This window comes from Rhodnius prolixus, unplaced genomic scaffold, assembly GCF_049639745.1.
Source record: "Rhodnius prolixus isolate KJV_2025 unplaced genomic scaffold, Rpr scaffold_7, whole genome shotgun sequence".
Lineage (NCBI taxonomy): Eukaryota > Metazoa > Arthropoda > Insecta > Hemiptera > Reduviidae > Rhodnius > Rhodnius prolixus.
In genome coordinates this window covers 6,384,140-6,400,716 of record NW_027411582.1, presented here as the reverse complement: position 1 = coordinate 6,400,716, position 16,577 = coordinate 6,384,140, and the positions used below count along the sequence as shown (strand labels likewise).

The 16,577-nt window shown below is 35.8% G+C and overlaps 1 protein-coding gene across 2 annotated transcripts in view; it reads right to left on the bottom strand.

Moving 5' to 3' along the window:
• Positions 1-16,577, bottom strand: part of LOC141446846 (uncharacterized) — a 31,155-nt gene that overhangs the window by 1,500 nt on the left and 13,078 nt on the right. For both annotated transcript variants that reach the window (XM_074113713.1, XM_074113714.1), the window contains 15 exons: positions 16,397-16,556; positions 15,144-15,290; positions 13,862-14,185; positions 12,749-12,894; positions 11,501-11,576; positions 10,944-11,101; positions 10,653-10,777; positions 9,313-9,453; positions 7,868-8,123; positions 6,030-6,282; positions 5,765-5,916; positions 4,989-5,124; positions 4,333-4,542; positions 1,429-1,584; positions 1,141-1,264 (listed from right to left, as the gene is read on the bottom strand). In XM_074113713.1, the coding sequence (XP_073969814.1) occupies positions 1,141-1,264; positions 1,429-1,584; positions 4,333-4,542; positions 4,989-5,124; positions 5,765-5,916; positions 6,030-6,282; positions 7,868-8,123; positions 9,313-9,453; positions 10,653-10,777; positions 10,944-11,101; positions 11,501-11,576; positions 12,749-12,894; positions 13,862-14,185; positions 15,144-15,290; positions 16,397-16,556 (2,564 nt within the window). The remainder of the gene's footprint in view (positions 1-1,140; positions 1,265-1,428; positions 1,585-4,332; positions 4,543-4,988; positions 5,125-5,764; positions 5,917-6,029; positions 6,283-7,867; positions 8,124-9,312; positions 9,454-10,652; positions 10,778-10,943; positions 11,102-11,500; positions 11,577-12,748; positions 12,895-13,861; positions 14,186-15,143; positions 15,291-16,396; positions 16,557-16,577) is intronic.

The window sequence follows — 16,577 nt, the reverse complement described above, 5'->3', positions numbered from 1 at the left end:
AGTATGTTCCAAAAGTTCCATTAACCTACCTACAAACATCCGTGCAAAATGTTCTTTTAACAGCATGTACATATATGTTGAGAGAAGCTTTGAAGTAGCATAAACTAATTACAAGTAAACCGTCATTTACACCGGGCGTTGAGTGTGCAAACCGTCATTATTCTCCTCCAGAAGCGATGTGAAATGGGCCGCAGCATTGCTGGAGTGATGAAAGCAAATGCATTCCGAACAGCGTCTTTGAGGTCTTCAGTTGTCTGACAACGATTCTGGGCGACTTTTTTTGTTTGATCTATCCCCATAATGCGTTATCACAGTATGTCAGTTTAGGACTTCGTGAGGCACCATTTCAGAGGTGCCGGTAACACTGGCAATCCATCTGTCTCTGAACACTTCGTTTAGGTATTCCCTCACACGTATTGCGAAATGAGCTAGCGCCCCATCTTGTTGAAACCAGATTCGATCACTAAGCCCCAAACGTTCCAATTGCGGTACAAACCAGTCGCGTAGCATGGCGAGATAAGTGTGCTGATTCACTGACACGGTCATACGAGTCTCGGGGTCTTCGGAATGGTTAATGGTCTTCAAGAACGCGGTCTATCCTTAAAGGAACCAGTTTTTCAAATAGCTTCTTCTCCCAAAGTAAAATTGTTGGTTTTGGTGGTGCTGCCCTATTAAATCTAACGTTAAAATCATTTTGGATCTCTATCAATGTTTACCCACTATGAGGTCGTTCATGAGCCCAGGTACTCAAGACGATTCGTTCCTCCAGGGTATAATTTGATTCGTCAGACATTCTTTACACAATCCAATATCACCAGGATCACAAAACATCACATAGCACACAGTTAGATGGGGTAATGGGACTTTTGGTACATACTGTACATGTGTATAAATTACAAATTCACCAAGAAACCTCCTTATATGAGAATTTTATTTTGTATTGTTAATTTTTTTTGGACCTGAATCGTTCAATCACCGTTAAGATTAGTCACTTTCATGTTTTACATACACCACAAAGTTCTCGTAATAAACAATTAAATAAAATCCAAGACCTCTAGACCGTGGAATCGAACCCACTAGACCCGCAATACATCTTAGTTTTGCAATTCAAGCATTTATCTTTATTGTCAGCTTACTTACTGTTCACTGATTCTAAAGGTATTTGTTGAGTTTTTACATCCTTCAAGTAAACCGGTCCAAAATCTAATCTAGCAAATGGTACTTCGAAAAGTGGCGGAATCACCTTCAATCGTAGAGTTAAAATCTACAAAAAAAATAAGAAAATAAACTTAACTCACTTACTACAGCTTTGGAATCCTCCCAGATTACGCAAATCAAAGAATTAAGTTTACTTTAACTTGTAATTAAAATTCGAAACTTCTTTTGTAAACAGAATAATGTTCGCAAGAAAAGGTCAAATTTTCTTACCTGATCCACACATCTTTCCTGTTTAATTATCAATTTATGTTCTCGAAATAATCGTTCTTCGTCAAATACAATATAAGTGGTAGATTGGGGATTCCATTTAAATTGTACAAAATCACCTTTTATATCTTTCGGTAGGAGTTTCAGTTCAAAAGTAACCTGTGAAAAATAATTGATTTGGTCTATTAATATCCCGTTCAAGAGTATAACAGGTCGAAAGGAAAAGTCTGGACTCAAAGCAACTACTACACTTTTCAGGAAATCGCAGTTCAAAATATAATTCCATAATTAATTTAAATTGATAATTGTAAATTTATTTAAATTGAGGAAAAAAAATTAATTTCTATATTTTTTGTTTTCCAGGTGCGGAAGTGTTAAAATTCCGGAAGTGACTTACTAGTGAGTGCATTTAATTTTTTTTTTGTTTATAACTAAGAAATGTGAGCTCTTCTTTAACCAGTGCGTTTTACTAAGTGATTCGGTTATTCCAAATTCTAATTTAAAACTAAATATTTAATGCGAGTTACTTTGTTTTGACGTAAAAATTTTTGTAAACTGTGTCAAGTGTCCAGTGCAGAGGGTGCAGCAGTTGCAGCGGCCCCACCGATGGATATGCAACTGCAAGAGAATGGTTGCATATCCCCAACCTACAGCAATATGCAGGTAGGGCGAGGAAGTGCGGTGGTCCATCTAGGTGTTTTCAATTTTATTTGGTAATGAATATTTTGTTAAAAATTCACTCTTTTTAATTTTTTTTTTTTTTCAGTTAAAATAATTATAATTCCATTTTATTTAAGATTTTTCAGTTTTACTTTTATCATTGATGATCAATTTCAGAGCGGGCTTCACATATGTGGGGGGCCAACTCCTCTCTTACAGCATGTACTACGGCGAGGCCCCCCCAAAAAGGCATATCTACATGAAATTTCTAATCGAATGATACCTCATTTATTAAAATCAATTCATGCGTTCAGGCGCTTCGTTGTTGACCAAAAAAAAGTAACAGTTTTTGAAAAATTTTCCACATTTTTACGTACGTTTTTCTCAAAATCATGAGGAACCAGGATTTGCTTTTTTAAATTTTAAAGGAAATTTGGAAGTTTCAACTTTTATAGGAAAAGATTGTCGAAAGTTTGGTTTGGTTTTTCAGGATTGTGTTTTTTCTTACAGTTTCCGGCGATCAGCCCTTCCTGGCCCTAAACCGACAGTTTTAATTCTAATAAATTTTGAGTTTCATTTCATATTTTAATTTATGGAACCTGCATTTGTGCATGTTGGTACTCAGCTTAGGATTTCACAGCTTAAAACTTTTGATTGTTTCAAAGGGTATTAACGAATTTTCATTTACAAAATGCAAATTACATAAATAACATTTTTAATAGGATTATGGTATTTTCAGTAAGCATAATGCACTTTGCATGAAAATGGTATTTATTTTAATCAAAATAAATGGAATTATAATTATAAACAATGCATTTATATGGGCACCGTAATATCCTTCTTCGGAACTTCCAGTCCAAGTAGAGGAGGCAAGGTTAGTGGATTTATTGCAAGCTTATTATTATGTATTTATGTAATGTATTTAACTGTATTTAACTATCTTAGCGGTGTCGTAAATAATTTTTGGGATATGCAGGTGTCACATTACAGATTTCGAATTCCACTTGATTTCTAATTCTGCAGTTGGTTTGGTTACAGGATTCTGTGGTTGAGTCTTCTTGTTTGGTTGTTGAGCAGGTGGTCCGATTTCGATTCTTTATTTATTGAACTTGTGCAGAGGATTCACCTTGTTCTAGTCGTTTATTCGATCATGATATTCACGTTCGTTTTTTCCCCCCAAATCTCTTTTACCAAATGGGGTCCATCTACAGATAAATTCACAAGATGGGGACAGTCCTGTTTCGCCCCATAGATTATAACCCCATACATCTCCCACGCGAAGAACCTCAACCTCTGCTTGTCCCCCATCAATAATTCACATTTATTACTTCATTTTTATTAAAATTTTGACCATTCTAAAAATAAACTTATTCGGAACTTCTAGCCCCCATTTAGAAGAGACAAGGTGATTGAATATAAGGGCACCATTATCGTTTGTTTGTCAACGAAGGAAGGCCCGTATCCTTTTTAGTACTCTTTTCAATGCTAGCAGAAAATGGCCTAAACAGAATCACTCTGTATTGGAGAATATCTAGGTACAGAGAGTGTCCAAGTGTTCAAGAAGGGTTTCAGAAACCTTCCTACGTTTATTTTCTGTTCAACAAAAGGAATCTTAAACTGGATTTCTGGTCCAGATCAAGGGTTGCTATCTTCTTAGAAACAATCACTCGAGTAGGATCCATTTAGTAAGACATCTAGGTTAGAAGGTACTTTATGCGGGTACCATAAGCGTAAACAATGTCTTCATTGCGGAAAACTATTAACCTTGGCACCGCTTTCTGATGTACAGAAATACACAGAGCGTGTTCCGTTAAACACCGCATTAAAAGTTCGTTTCTCCAAAAGGGATTAGAACGCTCCAAATTGAATTATTCTCAATTCTACCCTATCATTCTGAAGAGTAACATTTCAGTGCTCAGTTTTCGGCATACAAAATCCACATGGATTCTCCATGATAGCTTCCAGCAATCTTTCTACTCCATATTGTCAACTTTCTGCAAATTGGATCACTTCCTTGTTTGGCTGCCTCTCTCTCGTAAGGCTCAGCAAAGTAGTGTTCGATTTCACCCCAACTGCTGAGAAATGCGTAACTTGAAAATGAAATTTTGATTGGTGGATTTTTGTCCCAGATTTTGTCCTGATTTTTTTTTTTAAGTTACTCCACTTGATCAAGTTGTAGCAATTCAGTGAGAGGAGATTTATGAACAAAACCTCTTATTAGTGTATAAATAAATAAGAAAGACTAACCTCAACAGACTCTTCTGGTTCCAGTACGGCTATAAAATTCGGATACTGATGAACCTGAGCTTTATTTAGATGATCAAGTTGTAAAATGTGAAATGGTTTTTCAATATGGAACAAAAAACGAGAGGTAGAATCGCTAACGTTTTTCAGCACAACATTTCTAACTTCTCTGAAACCAAATTGTGGTCGCTCCAAAATATCCACAAGATGTACCTGTAATTTTTTTATTTTTCTTTTAAATTGAATTTTTTTTTTTAATTTATTTTGTAATTTACAATCTGTATAAATATATACAGATCTTTCTCATTTTCAATGTTTATTGTATTTTTTAGCCTACATTATTGATTATTGATTGTTTACCTTGATTATTTAATTTACCAAACATGATTTAATTCTTCTTGTATGACCGTTGATGATGTTCACAATCATTCAAAAACTTTGCTGTTTTGCTTAAGAGCTCTCAATTAAAAAAAAATAAATCAGAACAAAATTTTGTATATGAAAATTATAAAAAGCCAAAATAAGCGAATCTTTTTCTTTTTCTGCCGAAAAATATTCCTGTAGGCTATATTTGGGAGCCATATCATTGGTTAAGGCTTTTGCCTTCCAATTTGCTGGAAACTTAAGCTCAAAACAAAACAAAAAAACTAGAAACTTACTTCAAAGTCAAAATCGCTGGGATTAATGATAGCTCTAACTAACGGTATCTGCACATAGGTAGATAGTATTAGCTCTACTGGATCATAGTCGTATCCATCGCTTCGAAAAGAAGATATTATTGGTGCGCTCGGTGGTCTGTAATAATGGATAAATACATATTTATTAAAATTTTGTTGGCTTCGAGATTGATTCTCTTTTTCTTTTTTTTTTTTTGGTCCGAGTAGCGAAACCGGAAATAACGTTTTCTAAGTCCCCTAATTACGAAAAAGTGATTTCTACCAATTTATCTTTGTGCGAATTTGGTTTCTATTCGTCTAGATTTCAACTTGTTATGTCTCTTTTATCTGGTTTTGTGGCTAACGCTAACACAAACACATAGGGTAGCCATCCTTTGGCTAATTTAAGGTAAAAATACAACGGAAGAATACCGCATTAGGTTCCAGTTCGTCTAGATATCTAATGCCTCTTATATCTGGTTTTGTGGCAGCGATACCGGAACTATCGTTTTCTAGAGCCCCTGATTACGAAACAGGGTTTTTTTTTACTAATTTATCTTTCTGTGTTTAGCAATTCTCGAATCTGCAAGTATAGTATGAGACGATAACATAAATTAAGTCGAATTCTTTACACCAAACTTATTAATCTATCACTCTGATGATGGATTTAAGTCCAAAACTGGACAGTGTGCGCATGCTTCCATTGAATAAAATCAACAATAAAAATATTTAAGTTTATCAAAATTGTTTTTAAACTTGATTTTTTATGGCCAACTTACTTGATTGGTTCAAAACTGTGAATAACACCACGTAGTCGGCCATATAAGGCTGATCTGTATTTATAGTTATCAAATATCCATTCTCCGGGCTTCAAAGTGATTGACAGTTTTTGTTTTTCATTTGGGCCTAACAGCATCAATGCGGGATAGATCTAGGAGTGTGAGAAAAAATTAAATAAAATAAAAATTTGGATGTCACAAAAATCTTTCAGAAGCAAATATATTAATTAATACTTAATATAAATAATATTAATTACAAAAAAACCTCAAAATATGGTGTCTCGATTTCACCAAAATAATCGATCAATTCAACATTACAAAAATTATCCGGATTTTCGCTAAATAAATCGACTTCCACATAAAATGGTTTCCATGTTTGCTGGACATAAAAATTAGTTTTCCCTTCTGGATTCTGCGGTGGACCATACATTCTCCAGATAACCTTCAACGGTACAGGGCTGGTATTTTGCGCATAAACACATTGTGTACATGTCTGATGTGGTGAAACGCTGGAAAATCTAAAAAAAAAAAAAACGGCGTCTGATTTTATTTTTCTTTATTTTTTGGTTACTAAAAACGACAAAGGATGTCAAGAGAGAAAGAAAATCGCCTAAATCTTTGCATGAGGCTGTCGAGAAATGTCCAAAATAAGAGCGATCTGGCAGATTGAAGCAGCAAGAATGGTGAGGCCAGTATGAAGAGTACTGCAAGAAACATGATATGCCTAAAAGTATTGGTTATTCGGTGAACAATTTTAGACTTCAATGATTGCTGGCCGTAGATGTAGAAATCGTTGGTGGATTCATACTATTTTAGTCCAAATTAGTTTCAGTAGAGGCTTGAAATATCCATTCCTTGTACCTCAGTGTTAATTTTTGAAGTGGGAGTAGCCACGCTTGTAAGTAGTAACGTCACTTTTTAGTTCTTAGTTGAATCTGAGGTAAGAGGCAGTCTGATGTTAGAAAATAAAATGGCGTGGAGTTCGGTCTGAATGACAAACGGCGACCAGGAGCCAATAGCGTGGTAAAATATGAATCAGTAAAATTTTACTGGGAATACAGTGGTTCAACGTACCCGTTCTCATCCCTTTTTTCAGCCCCTGGTTTCCGATTATCCTTTAATGCCCTTCGATACTTCATACTAAATGCTGGTTGTTGATGCTTCATAGGTTAAAAAAGGCGGAATCAGTAGATACTTAACAGTATAGTCTTAAGGAAGTTCAATGTAAACGGAAGGGCATAAAGTGCAAACTACTCCCAAGTGAGCTTCAGGGCTTAGATGAGCAGTTTAAAATGGGAAGCTAGTTTGGATTGGAATTTCAAATAAAGGTATTTGAAAAGGGGAATACTCTGATGAGTCTGAATGGATCTGGTTATGGGTAAAAGGGAAAGCTGACTGCAGATTCAATCCGTCAAGGCCGTAAGGCTATAAAGATAATTGTAGGCCTATTGACTGGCCACTGCAGGCTCAGAAAACACAGGGCCTGGCAGATGATAGCCCTTTGTAGGTACTGTCAGGAGGAGGAGGAGGAGGAAACGGCACTGCACTGTGTTGTGTCAGTGTGAGGGGCTTGGGGAGGAAAAACCAAGGCCTGTAGAGCTTTAACCAAGAATCGCTCTCCAGAATTAAGAGTTTGATTAAACGGACAGAGAGTGAGCTCTAGAGAAGTGGGAGCCACAATAGATCCAAAGAGGTCGCGGTGGCGTAGGCCTTGTTAAGGCTGCCCTTCTAGAATCTGTTCTATTCTACGTAAAAGGGGACATTGACTTCTGTGGTGCGTAGGATTTTGGATTGAATACGATATATGTTTGCCCGTTCGGGAGTCCCGAATATTCTAAGTTCGTACGTGCATAAGGCGGCTAGGAAATATACCATAGTCTTTTGTTACATAATGTAACTTTGGAGCGTTTGTCTTGCAGTGTTTTTGGTTTCTGTACCACTAATTTACTTCAGTTCGTTTAAGTAGAGTATGAGGATTCCAAGTTAATCGTCTGCCCTAGATAGAGTCCTAGGTATCGAACTTGAGTGACTTGTAAGGGACATATATATGGCTGTGTCAAATATATACCTTCTAATTTAAACTCCAAAAAAACTAAAAATTACCTTAACATAGGGCATCTTATCTCTGGTGCAAATGTAAATTGTATAGGCATTTGTCTGACGATTGCAATGATTGGAATGGTGAATGCTGGAAGATCTGGCAAAAAAATCGCAAGTTCATCGCTATAGACACCCCAAAGATTACTGTAGGCCATGATTTCTATATTTATATGATCATTTGGCAACAATTTCATCTTTCTACAGACCAAAGAAAGCACTAAATGTTCTCCTTTCTTCAAATTGTGTTCCCATATCCATCCTGGGAAAAAAAAAAGAAAATGAAAAAGAAAACCAGTATACAATCCTGAAAACTCTACTGTCGAGAAATTTGCAACTCTCAAAGTTCCAATATTCGAAACTCGAAACTTTTTTAAAAATTTTGTATTTCTTCTTAAGATTACTCAGTTTCTAAATTCGTAAATCACCACAATTAATACCATAAATTAGTGGGACACCTAACTCAACCTCAATCTATGCATATCGCCCGCATGATTATCGTATCTTGGAGCGGTTTCGCACTTACACTCATCATCAGAGGTACATAAATCAGTTTGGTGAAGAGATTTCGATGTTCCTGTCTTGCACTACCCTTATGCTTACCTATAAAAAGTCTATTTGGAAGTATTTTCAGTTTTCCTGAGTTTCTATAGAGACCATTCCAGCAGATATTATTATCTAATCTCCCTCGGCACTCCTAAGGCTGGAAACATAGAGGAGCGAAGAGCAAAGCGGCGAAAACAAACACAAGTTAACCGTATGGGACCGCGCATAGTGGAGAGCAAAGCGAAGATAGAGCAACGCTACCAAGAGAGAGTAGAGCAACGCGTTATGACATGTTTGATTTCTTCGCTCTAATCGCGCTCAATTTTTAAAGGTTAAAATGGATATTGCTGCATTTATTGGTGTACTTTTTCTTAAAGAAACCTCTGTGAGACCAAAAGGATCCTCTACATCACAACCGATTTGTGTTGGATAAGAAATGGAACAGGATTAAAGGGGTTAACATTGAAATTCGTTCTTTTCTTGATTAACATGCCATCAACACTGGTTAGTATGTGATCAAATGTTTGAAACAGACATTCGAAAATACGCATGAAACTTGCCAGGATGCTCCCGAAGTTGTTGGTACTAGTGATGGAACAGCTACTGCTTCTTAGCTGCTGTAAATACCAAATTTTCAAAGAAGAATTTTCGTATAGAAATAATTTCTCCATCATGTCTCGTCGAAAGAAGAACGCACTTAACTCGTCACTATGTGCTTGTCGGTCTCTTTACTCGCTGCTCGTCGGTCTTTCTGATTTGAAGCAACTATCATCGCCGCTTTGCTCGCCGTACCTCTATGTTTCCAGCCTTAGAAGAAATGGTAAATGGACAAATATCCCAATTACAAAGCCACGATCTTTGACCACTAGACCAACACCCGCCCTAATATTTATGTATACAAAAACCTTGTAAAGCTTCCTTCCGATTCTTCAGTTTACGTTCAATAAGTTCCAAGTTCACCCATCTTCCTCTAAAAGTTTTAATACACATCCTTGCTGTGACGCTCATCGGAGTTAAATTACGTACAGTGACGATTTTCTTCATTGCTGAAAATAAATCAAAAATTTTTAAAATAAACTTTATCCCAAAAAGTTGATTTAATTTTATTATTGCTGAAAAATTATGCAAAAAAATCAATAAATTCACAAAACAGTGAGTGAAATTACACTGATAATCAGATGATAGTAAAAAAAAAGCATGATTTCGTCACGAGTGAGGAAAAGCAATATTATTCAACTCAAATGAAGCTTCACCTAATTAGTCTAAACATTTAGCGCCATTAAAAAAATTTACGAGGCGTGGCTATTAAATAACGAGACGGATGCTGTAAAACATTTTATTTTAAAATACATATTTAGTTATCATCACCTTCAATACACACCCCACCCTTATCCCTACAACGCTCCATGCGAATTTACCATAGTTCGAAACAGTGCTGGAAGTCTTTTTCTTTAAGCTCCTGCATGACGCGTGCCTTTTTTTCTTTCACAGCTTCAACGGACTGAAATCGTGTTCCTTTAAATGCAGATTTGACTTTGGGGAACAGATAAAAGTCACATGGGGCCAGGTCAGGCGAATAAGGCGGTTGGCCTAAAACTGGGATGTTGTACTTGGCTAGAAACGTCTTGACAGACAATGCAGTGTCAGCCAGCGCGTTGGAGAACCCATGACTTGTTCTACCAAAAATCGGGTCGTTTTTTCCTTACTCTTTCACGGAGTTGAGCAAGCACCTCACTGTAGTAATGTTGATTATTTATTGTCGATATTTTCAACCGTTTTGGACGTGGAAGGGCGACCCGGGCGGTCATCATCTCCGACGTCTTCTCGGTCATCTTGGAAACGCTTGAATCACACAAAAACTTGCGCACGTGATTAACATTCATCACCATAAATCGTTCTTTTAATAAAAGATCAGTTTCAGTAGCGGTTTCACCAAGTTTTGATGTGAAATTTCACGACAATTCGTTGCTCTACTACATGTGTAGTATCATGTTTTTGGTAAAACGAAACTAACACCTCTTACCCAAACGGACGGTTCCGGTCAGACAGATTTCTCTACAAACAAGTGGGACGCTACAATCGAAAGAGGAAGGCTTTACGCTGCACAGCTGTCGGTCGTTAGGATTTGGCGCATGCATAGTTCTTCTGTAGCAGCATCAGTCTCGTTATTTAACAGCCTCACCTCGTATTACATTTAACATCAAAATATTTTCACTCATGTTTTAAACTGCTATTCATTACTCACGTTTCCTATCTTCTAATTCAAAAGTTATTGCTCTACGATTGTGCCATTCTATTAACTCGGCCGCGTATTTATTGTCTCTGCAAATAACCCCTTCATATTCGCAGTAATTGGGTTGACCGTATTCTCTGAAAACACAAGTACGAGTATATATTGAGTAAACCAAAAAAAAAATTCACAAATTGGCATTTGTATTTATCGATTTCCAATCGAATTCGCTGTACCAATTTAATTGGTTGTTTAGCGCAGGTCACTGAAGTGAAAGCCCTTATCTATATTTTTACTTCCACTTACAGATTAAATGTTTCAATCTTATCTTTCCGGTCGTAGTAGTATTTTCCGCCGACTAGCGGCCAATCAGAATACAAGGATACCGTAGAATCAACAAAAGTCATTGTTTTATTCTCTTGTTCACCTTCTAGTTCAAGCTTTGATTCCTCATCCGCCGCAGTCTGTAACGAATAAAGCAGATTAATGTAGAATTTGTTAAAGTGAACGGTTACATGCTCCAAGCTTTTTTTTGGCGTAAATCTGACGTACATAACAAGAGTCTTACTTAGTCAATACTTTAAACGGAAATTTCGGATGAAGTCCATACACAGTAGGATTGAAATTTAAATAAGCATAAAACTAAAGAATTTTTTTTTTTCGCCAAAAACTAGCGAAACAAATTCAGTAAAAAATGCAAGCCAACAAATTACTATTACTCCGCTAGTGTAGTACTTGTACTTCCGTCATACTACAAGCTAACCACAGTCGGTCGCTTCTCTAGTTCCGTTCATCCACCCAAGAAGACCAATCGTTTACATTAAATTTTGAATAACAAATAAAAACAAGAAATAAAAAGTTACCAGCCCTGAAGTACTCGTTGGAAAAGAGGGACAACAATATCCTTTGCGTTCTGCATTGTCACCAGGATCTGTCCCCCTGGAATTCAGAAAAAATTAAATTAAATCTCTGCTGTGAAAACTTATTCAAAAGACTTTAATGCTCTTCCCCCACTCAATCAAAACTGATATTTAGGAGCTCATACACTCATTACCCTGAAATGACCTTTAGGAAGGATCCCATCCTTTAAGAAGTGCCCTAAATCAAATTTTCCTTTGAAAACTTTGTGGTGAATTCTTAAAGTTTCAACATATAAATTTTTTTCAAACACCCAATTTTTTAAACATAATTATTACTAAAATTAAATTATACTGCAAGTGCCACGGTAGCCGAGCGGTTATAGGCTAGACCCGTAATGCTAAGGTGTATTGTTGGTTTAGTGGGTTCGATTCCCCCGGTCTAGGTTTTGGATTTTATTTAATGGTTAATATGAGAACTTTGTAGTAGAGTATGTTAGGCGGTTATTATAGTTTAGACCCGCAAAGCTAAGATGTATTGCTGGTTTAGTGGGTTCGATTCCCTATCTCTAAGTCTTGGATTTTATTTAATGGTTAATATGAGAAATTTATAGTAAAGTATGTTAGGCGGTTATTATAGTTTAGACCCGCAAAGCTAAGATGTATTGTTGGTTTAGTGGGTTCGATTCTCCCCGGTCTAGGTCTTGGATTTTATTTAATGGCTAATATGAGAAAAAATTATAGTAAAGTATGTTTGTCGCTCCTGTCCAAGACACCTAATTTGAAAGTCAGACTTATAAAACCCGCCTGAAAAAATAGGCATTACTTTATTACATGGAAATTACATTTTAGGGATAATCTAGGCCTAACAGTTCTCAGGATGCATTAAAAAAAAGATTTTCTTCAATGATTATTCAAACAGTTATAGATATACGTATATGTATGTAATTTATACAGGAAGTTTACTAAATAAAAGTGGGAAAATCTCACTAAAGTGGAAAAAACCATTCATTGACAAGCTCGAAATTTCGCTATTCATTTATCCTTCTTTTATAATATATTACGAACAATACGTACATTTCACAGAATAAAAAAAATGTATTCAATAAAAGTGGGTATATTTTCTTTAGAGAAAATTTTTTGGACTTATTCTTACCACGAAATTTTTTGGGGAAAAACTCGAAATACCAAATTAGACTCGCAATAATTTTCTTACTTAGTAAATCTAAGGTATAAAAATTAATAATTACATACGTTGGCCAAGTCATACTGTATTTTTGGTCACTTCCTTCCCAATAGATTCTAACTGATAATCCTATAACTTCTCCTTTTATTGAGAAGTACAAATACTCGTTTGAATTCGGTAGATAAAGTGGCATCTTGAAATCTCTTATTGGACCCTAAAAATAATTATCAAACTGTACCTTATAAGTGATTAGAAAAAAAATTATAAAATCTGGTATAAAATACGTTTCTCTTTTTGTCTTTTTCTTCAAACTTTGAATAGTAATTGATTTTTTATATCCTGTTCACCACATCTAACTCGTTGCTGTTTAGTTAACTGTTAGGTCCCTGTTCTACTATCAGGATAGTTCCAAGCATAATCGTTGGAGCTCTTTCACAGAAGTAAGAGAAGAGAAATACTGCTGGAATAAGTCACATTTCCCGTCTGCCGATTTCTACCAGGAAAACAACTTTTGAACTAATAATGTCCATCTGAGACCCAGGCCACAAACTTCTTCTGTCAGACACTCCCAAGGTGAGATCATCTAGGAGATCGTCCAGCCAATGCTAGCGGGGTCCTTCCTCTCTGGCTATGCTCCATCGGGTCGACCAATAAATAGAGGTAATCTGTTCTCTTTCATTCATTCCGAAATAGCGAAGTCGACCTTACTTTATGAAAGTCATGATGTCTTCTTTTTCTTCATTTTCCTAAATCACCACTGACCGTTCACGAAGTATGGACCAAATATCTTTTTTTGGGGGAGGTGGACCTTTCTTTCTCATAATCTAAGCCCCTTTAGCTCATATTAGGCAATACCCACGTCTCACTAGCGAACGATATAACCTGTTTTATACATTATTCACGCGACAAACCTCTAAAGCGAACCAGCCTTTGCTAAAGCAGCTGTTCGTGCTTTAATCTCGGCTTCCGCTTTACTTCAATTCGTCACAACCGCTCCCAGATTCTTCAAACTTTCTCCAGTTGATCTGAGTTGATAACTAATATTATAACAGACTAAAATGACCGCTGTTTCAGAATTCATGCAGCGTGATTTCGTTCTTGTTATTTTGTTATTCCAGTTATTGCTAAACATAAAGTTCAGTATCTTGTTAATTAATATAGATTCTAACAATAATATTTACCTTCTCCATTGGCATCATAATTATTCTTACTTTAGTGGCCATCTTTGCAAAGACATTTCCACTATCAGGTTCTGCGGCCACATCCAATATATTCGCGTCTTCACCAATCGGATCTGGCATCCAAGTGAATTCACCAGCCACATCATAAGCGTTCGTTAAAGATACTTCTGTTTCATGTTGAACAGTCACATACAACGGTTTACGTAAAGTGCATATTAACGGCGACATAATCAGAAAAGGTTTTTGTACGTCGTACAATATTGCTAGATAAGTAGATTTATTGTTGCGCCTAAATTCTAATAAGCTTGCATAAATTCCTTGAATCTAGAAAAAGATAAAGAATTATAAAAAATAGTTGTTTGTCAGGTGTGAGGGTGGGTGGGGGGGAATTTGGTATTATCATCCAGCGCTTTGAATGAACTTTAAGAGAGTTCGCTTAATTTAACAGAAACGACAATCTCAAAAGAAAAAAAAAGGAAAAGTTTTGATGTTACAAAGATTAAGGACGAATCGGGGATCTACCATTATAATGTAGATGTGCATTTTGCGCATCTTACATACCTGCACATCAGGGACAAATTCTTTTTTCATTGGAAATTGCCAAAATATTTTGTATCAAATGCTTTGAATCGAAAAGAAAAGCTTCATAGAAAATTGAATGCATTTTTTTAACTAAAATAGAAATTTAGACTAACTTCACTCTTCACACCTAGCTCAACATTCCCTTCGTACACCAACTCGCCAAGACTAAATACCAAAAGTTCCACACTGCTCTCTCGCTTCCTCTGACATCCCTAACAATACTCCTCGCCGACTGAATCGCCAGTGGCCCCGCGACTTCCTTACAGATTGAAGAACTAAATCTCTCCTCTCTCCTCCTCGTATTCTCCTCTTCACATTCCCCTATCTCATACAGAGAGTGCTGCCGCTGGGTAGCTTCTCTCCTCCTGCTCTTCCCGGACCAGTTCATCTTATTCACATCCTATTTACTTATTGTATATATTTATACAGATTGTAAATTACAAAATAAATTTAAAAAAAAAATTTAAGCTTTCATTTCATGAACGCGGTCGAGAACTTTCTTACTTACCCTAACTATACTCACAAACTAGACTTATAAAACAAAGTTTTTGGACTTAGCACTTCACAAAATTGTGTTTTTCCCAATGAAAACTCAATTTTAAAAATTTCCTGATTGAAATACTTTACTCTTATTTACTACCAATTAGAAAAATTAATAACATTCAATAAAAAAACAATGATAATGTTTAAAATTACTTACGTCTGTTACACATTTGTATTTAACATTGGTAACAAATCGATAATTGTTTTCAACAAAACAATCGACTATTTGTTCATTAGTTATCCAATAATATTCTTTGTCATCATCTAGCGTTAATAATATTATTTCTCGTGAGTATAAATTGCTCTGCAATTAAAAGAATTAATTAATTAATTTCAGAAAGAAAAAATAATCGTATTAACAATATCACAAATTTCATGAATTTCCCTAATATACATATATTGTTTAATAAAATAAATGTTTTTCATTTGGCTTTTTCAAATTCCCGGAATTTGAATTTCGCTCTTATAATAATCAGCTGTATCTCTAGCACTTTGAACTATATTGTATTATCTTCTGATGGCGCACAAGCGAACTCTATGGGTTTTTGAGTGAAGCAGTGTATATACGCACGCATTATTTATAGACTCATACGATAGGCTCTTTGTGATGTTGACCTAGGACAGTGCTTCTTAAACTATGGGTCGCGACCCCTCGCGGTGGCGGTGTGGGTCATGTTTCAACAATTAATGGAAAGAACTAAACAAAGCTCAAAATTTGTCATACAGCTTGATGAGTCTACAGAAATTTAAGATTCAGCTCAATTTATCAGTATTTGTAGGATATTGTCATGATAATAATGTAGATGAAGTGTTGCTATTTTGCTGGGCATTGGTAGGTCATACAACAGAGGAAAGATATATTCTTGAAAAGTGGGATGATTTTTTTTTAAACAAGAGGGATTAGAATGGGATAACTGCGTTGGTGTTTGTTCTGAAGTTGGTGCAGCCATGACAGGGAATAAAAAATGTTTAAAAAAATCGTGAATAAATTTAGTGGTGTTATATAGCCTGATGTTTTCATATATAAGCTTATATTAAACGAGCTTAAATCGACTTATTGCCTAATCATCAGGTGTTAGGTTATAAAGAGGTCGGCTGAAAATGTTTACTTTAAAAAGGGGTCGCGGTCGCAAAAAAAGTTTAAGAAGCACTGACCTAGAACATCCTTATCCTGGATTTTTAGTTGTGAAGGCTTGCCTCGCTAATTTGTCTTACAGACTTTCCAAGTATTGTTAGTTTTATTCCTCACATTTTAATCCCTTCCAGAGCTAAGTAATCTATCTTCCTCAAACTAACTCTGGTTCTGAACAAGACTCATTTTATTGTTTTAAAATTTGCTACAAAACAAAAACAAAAAGACCAGAAGTGTACACCATAAATTTACATTTATCCAGAATTTTTGTTACTCACCCTCTCTGCATCAGCATGTCTTACAGGAAAGCTAACCGTTAGATCATTCTTAAAAGAAATTACCCCAAAATCATTAAAATAATGTTTGACATCTAAATCTGGGACTACAATTTCTCCTTCAACCAGAACATTATAGGTGATAATATCGTTTACAATGAACCTACCAAATACATTACTCTTC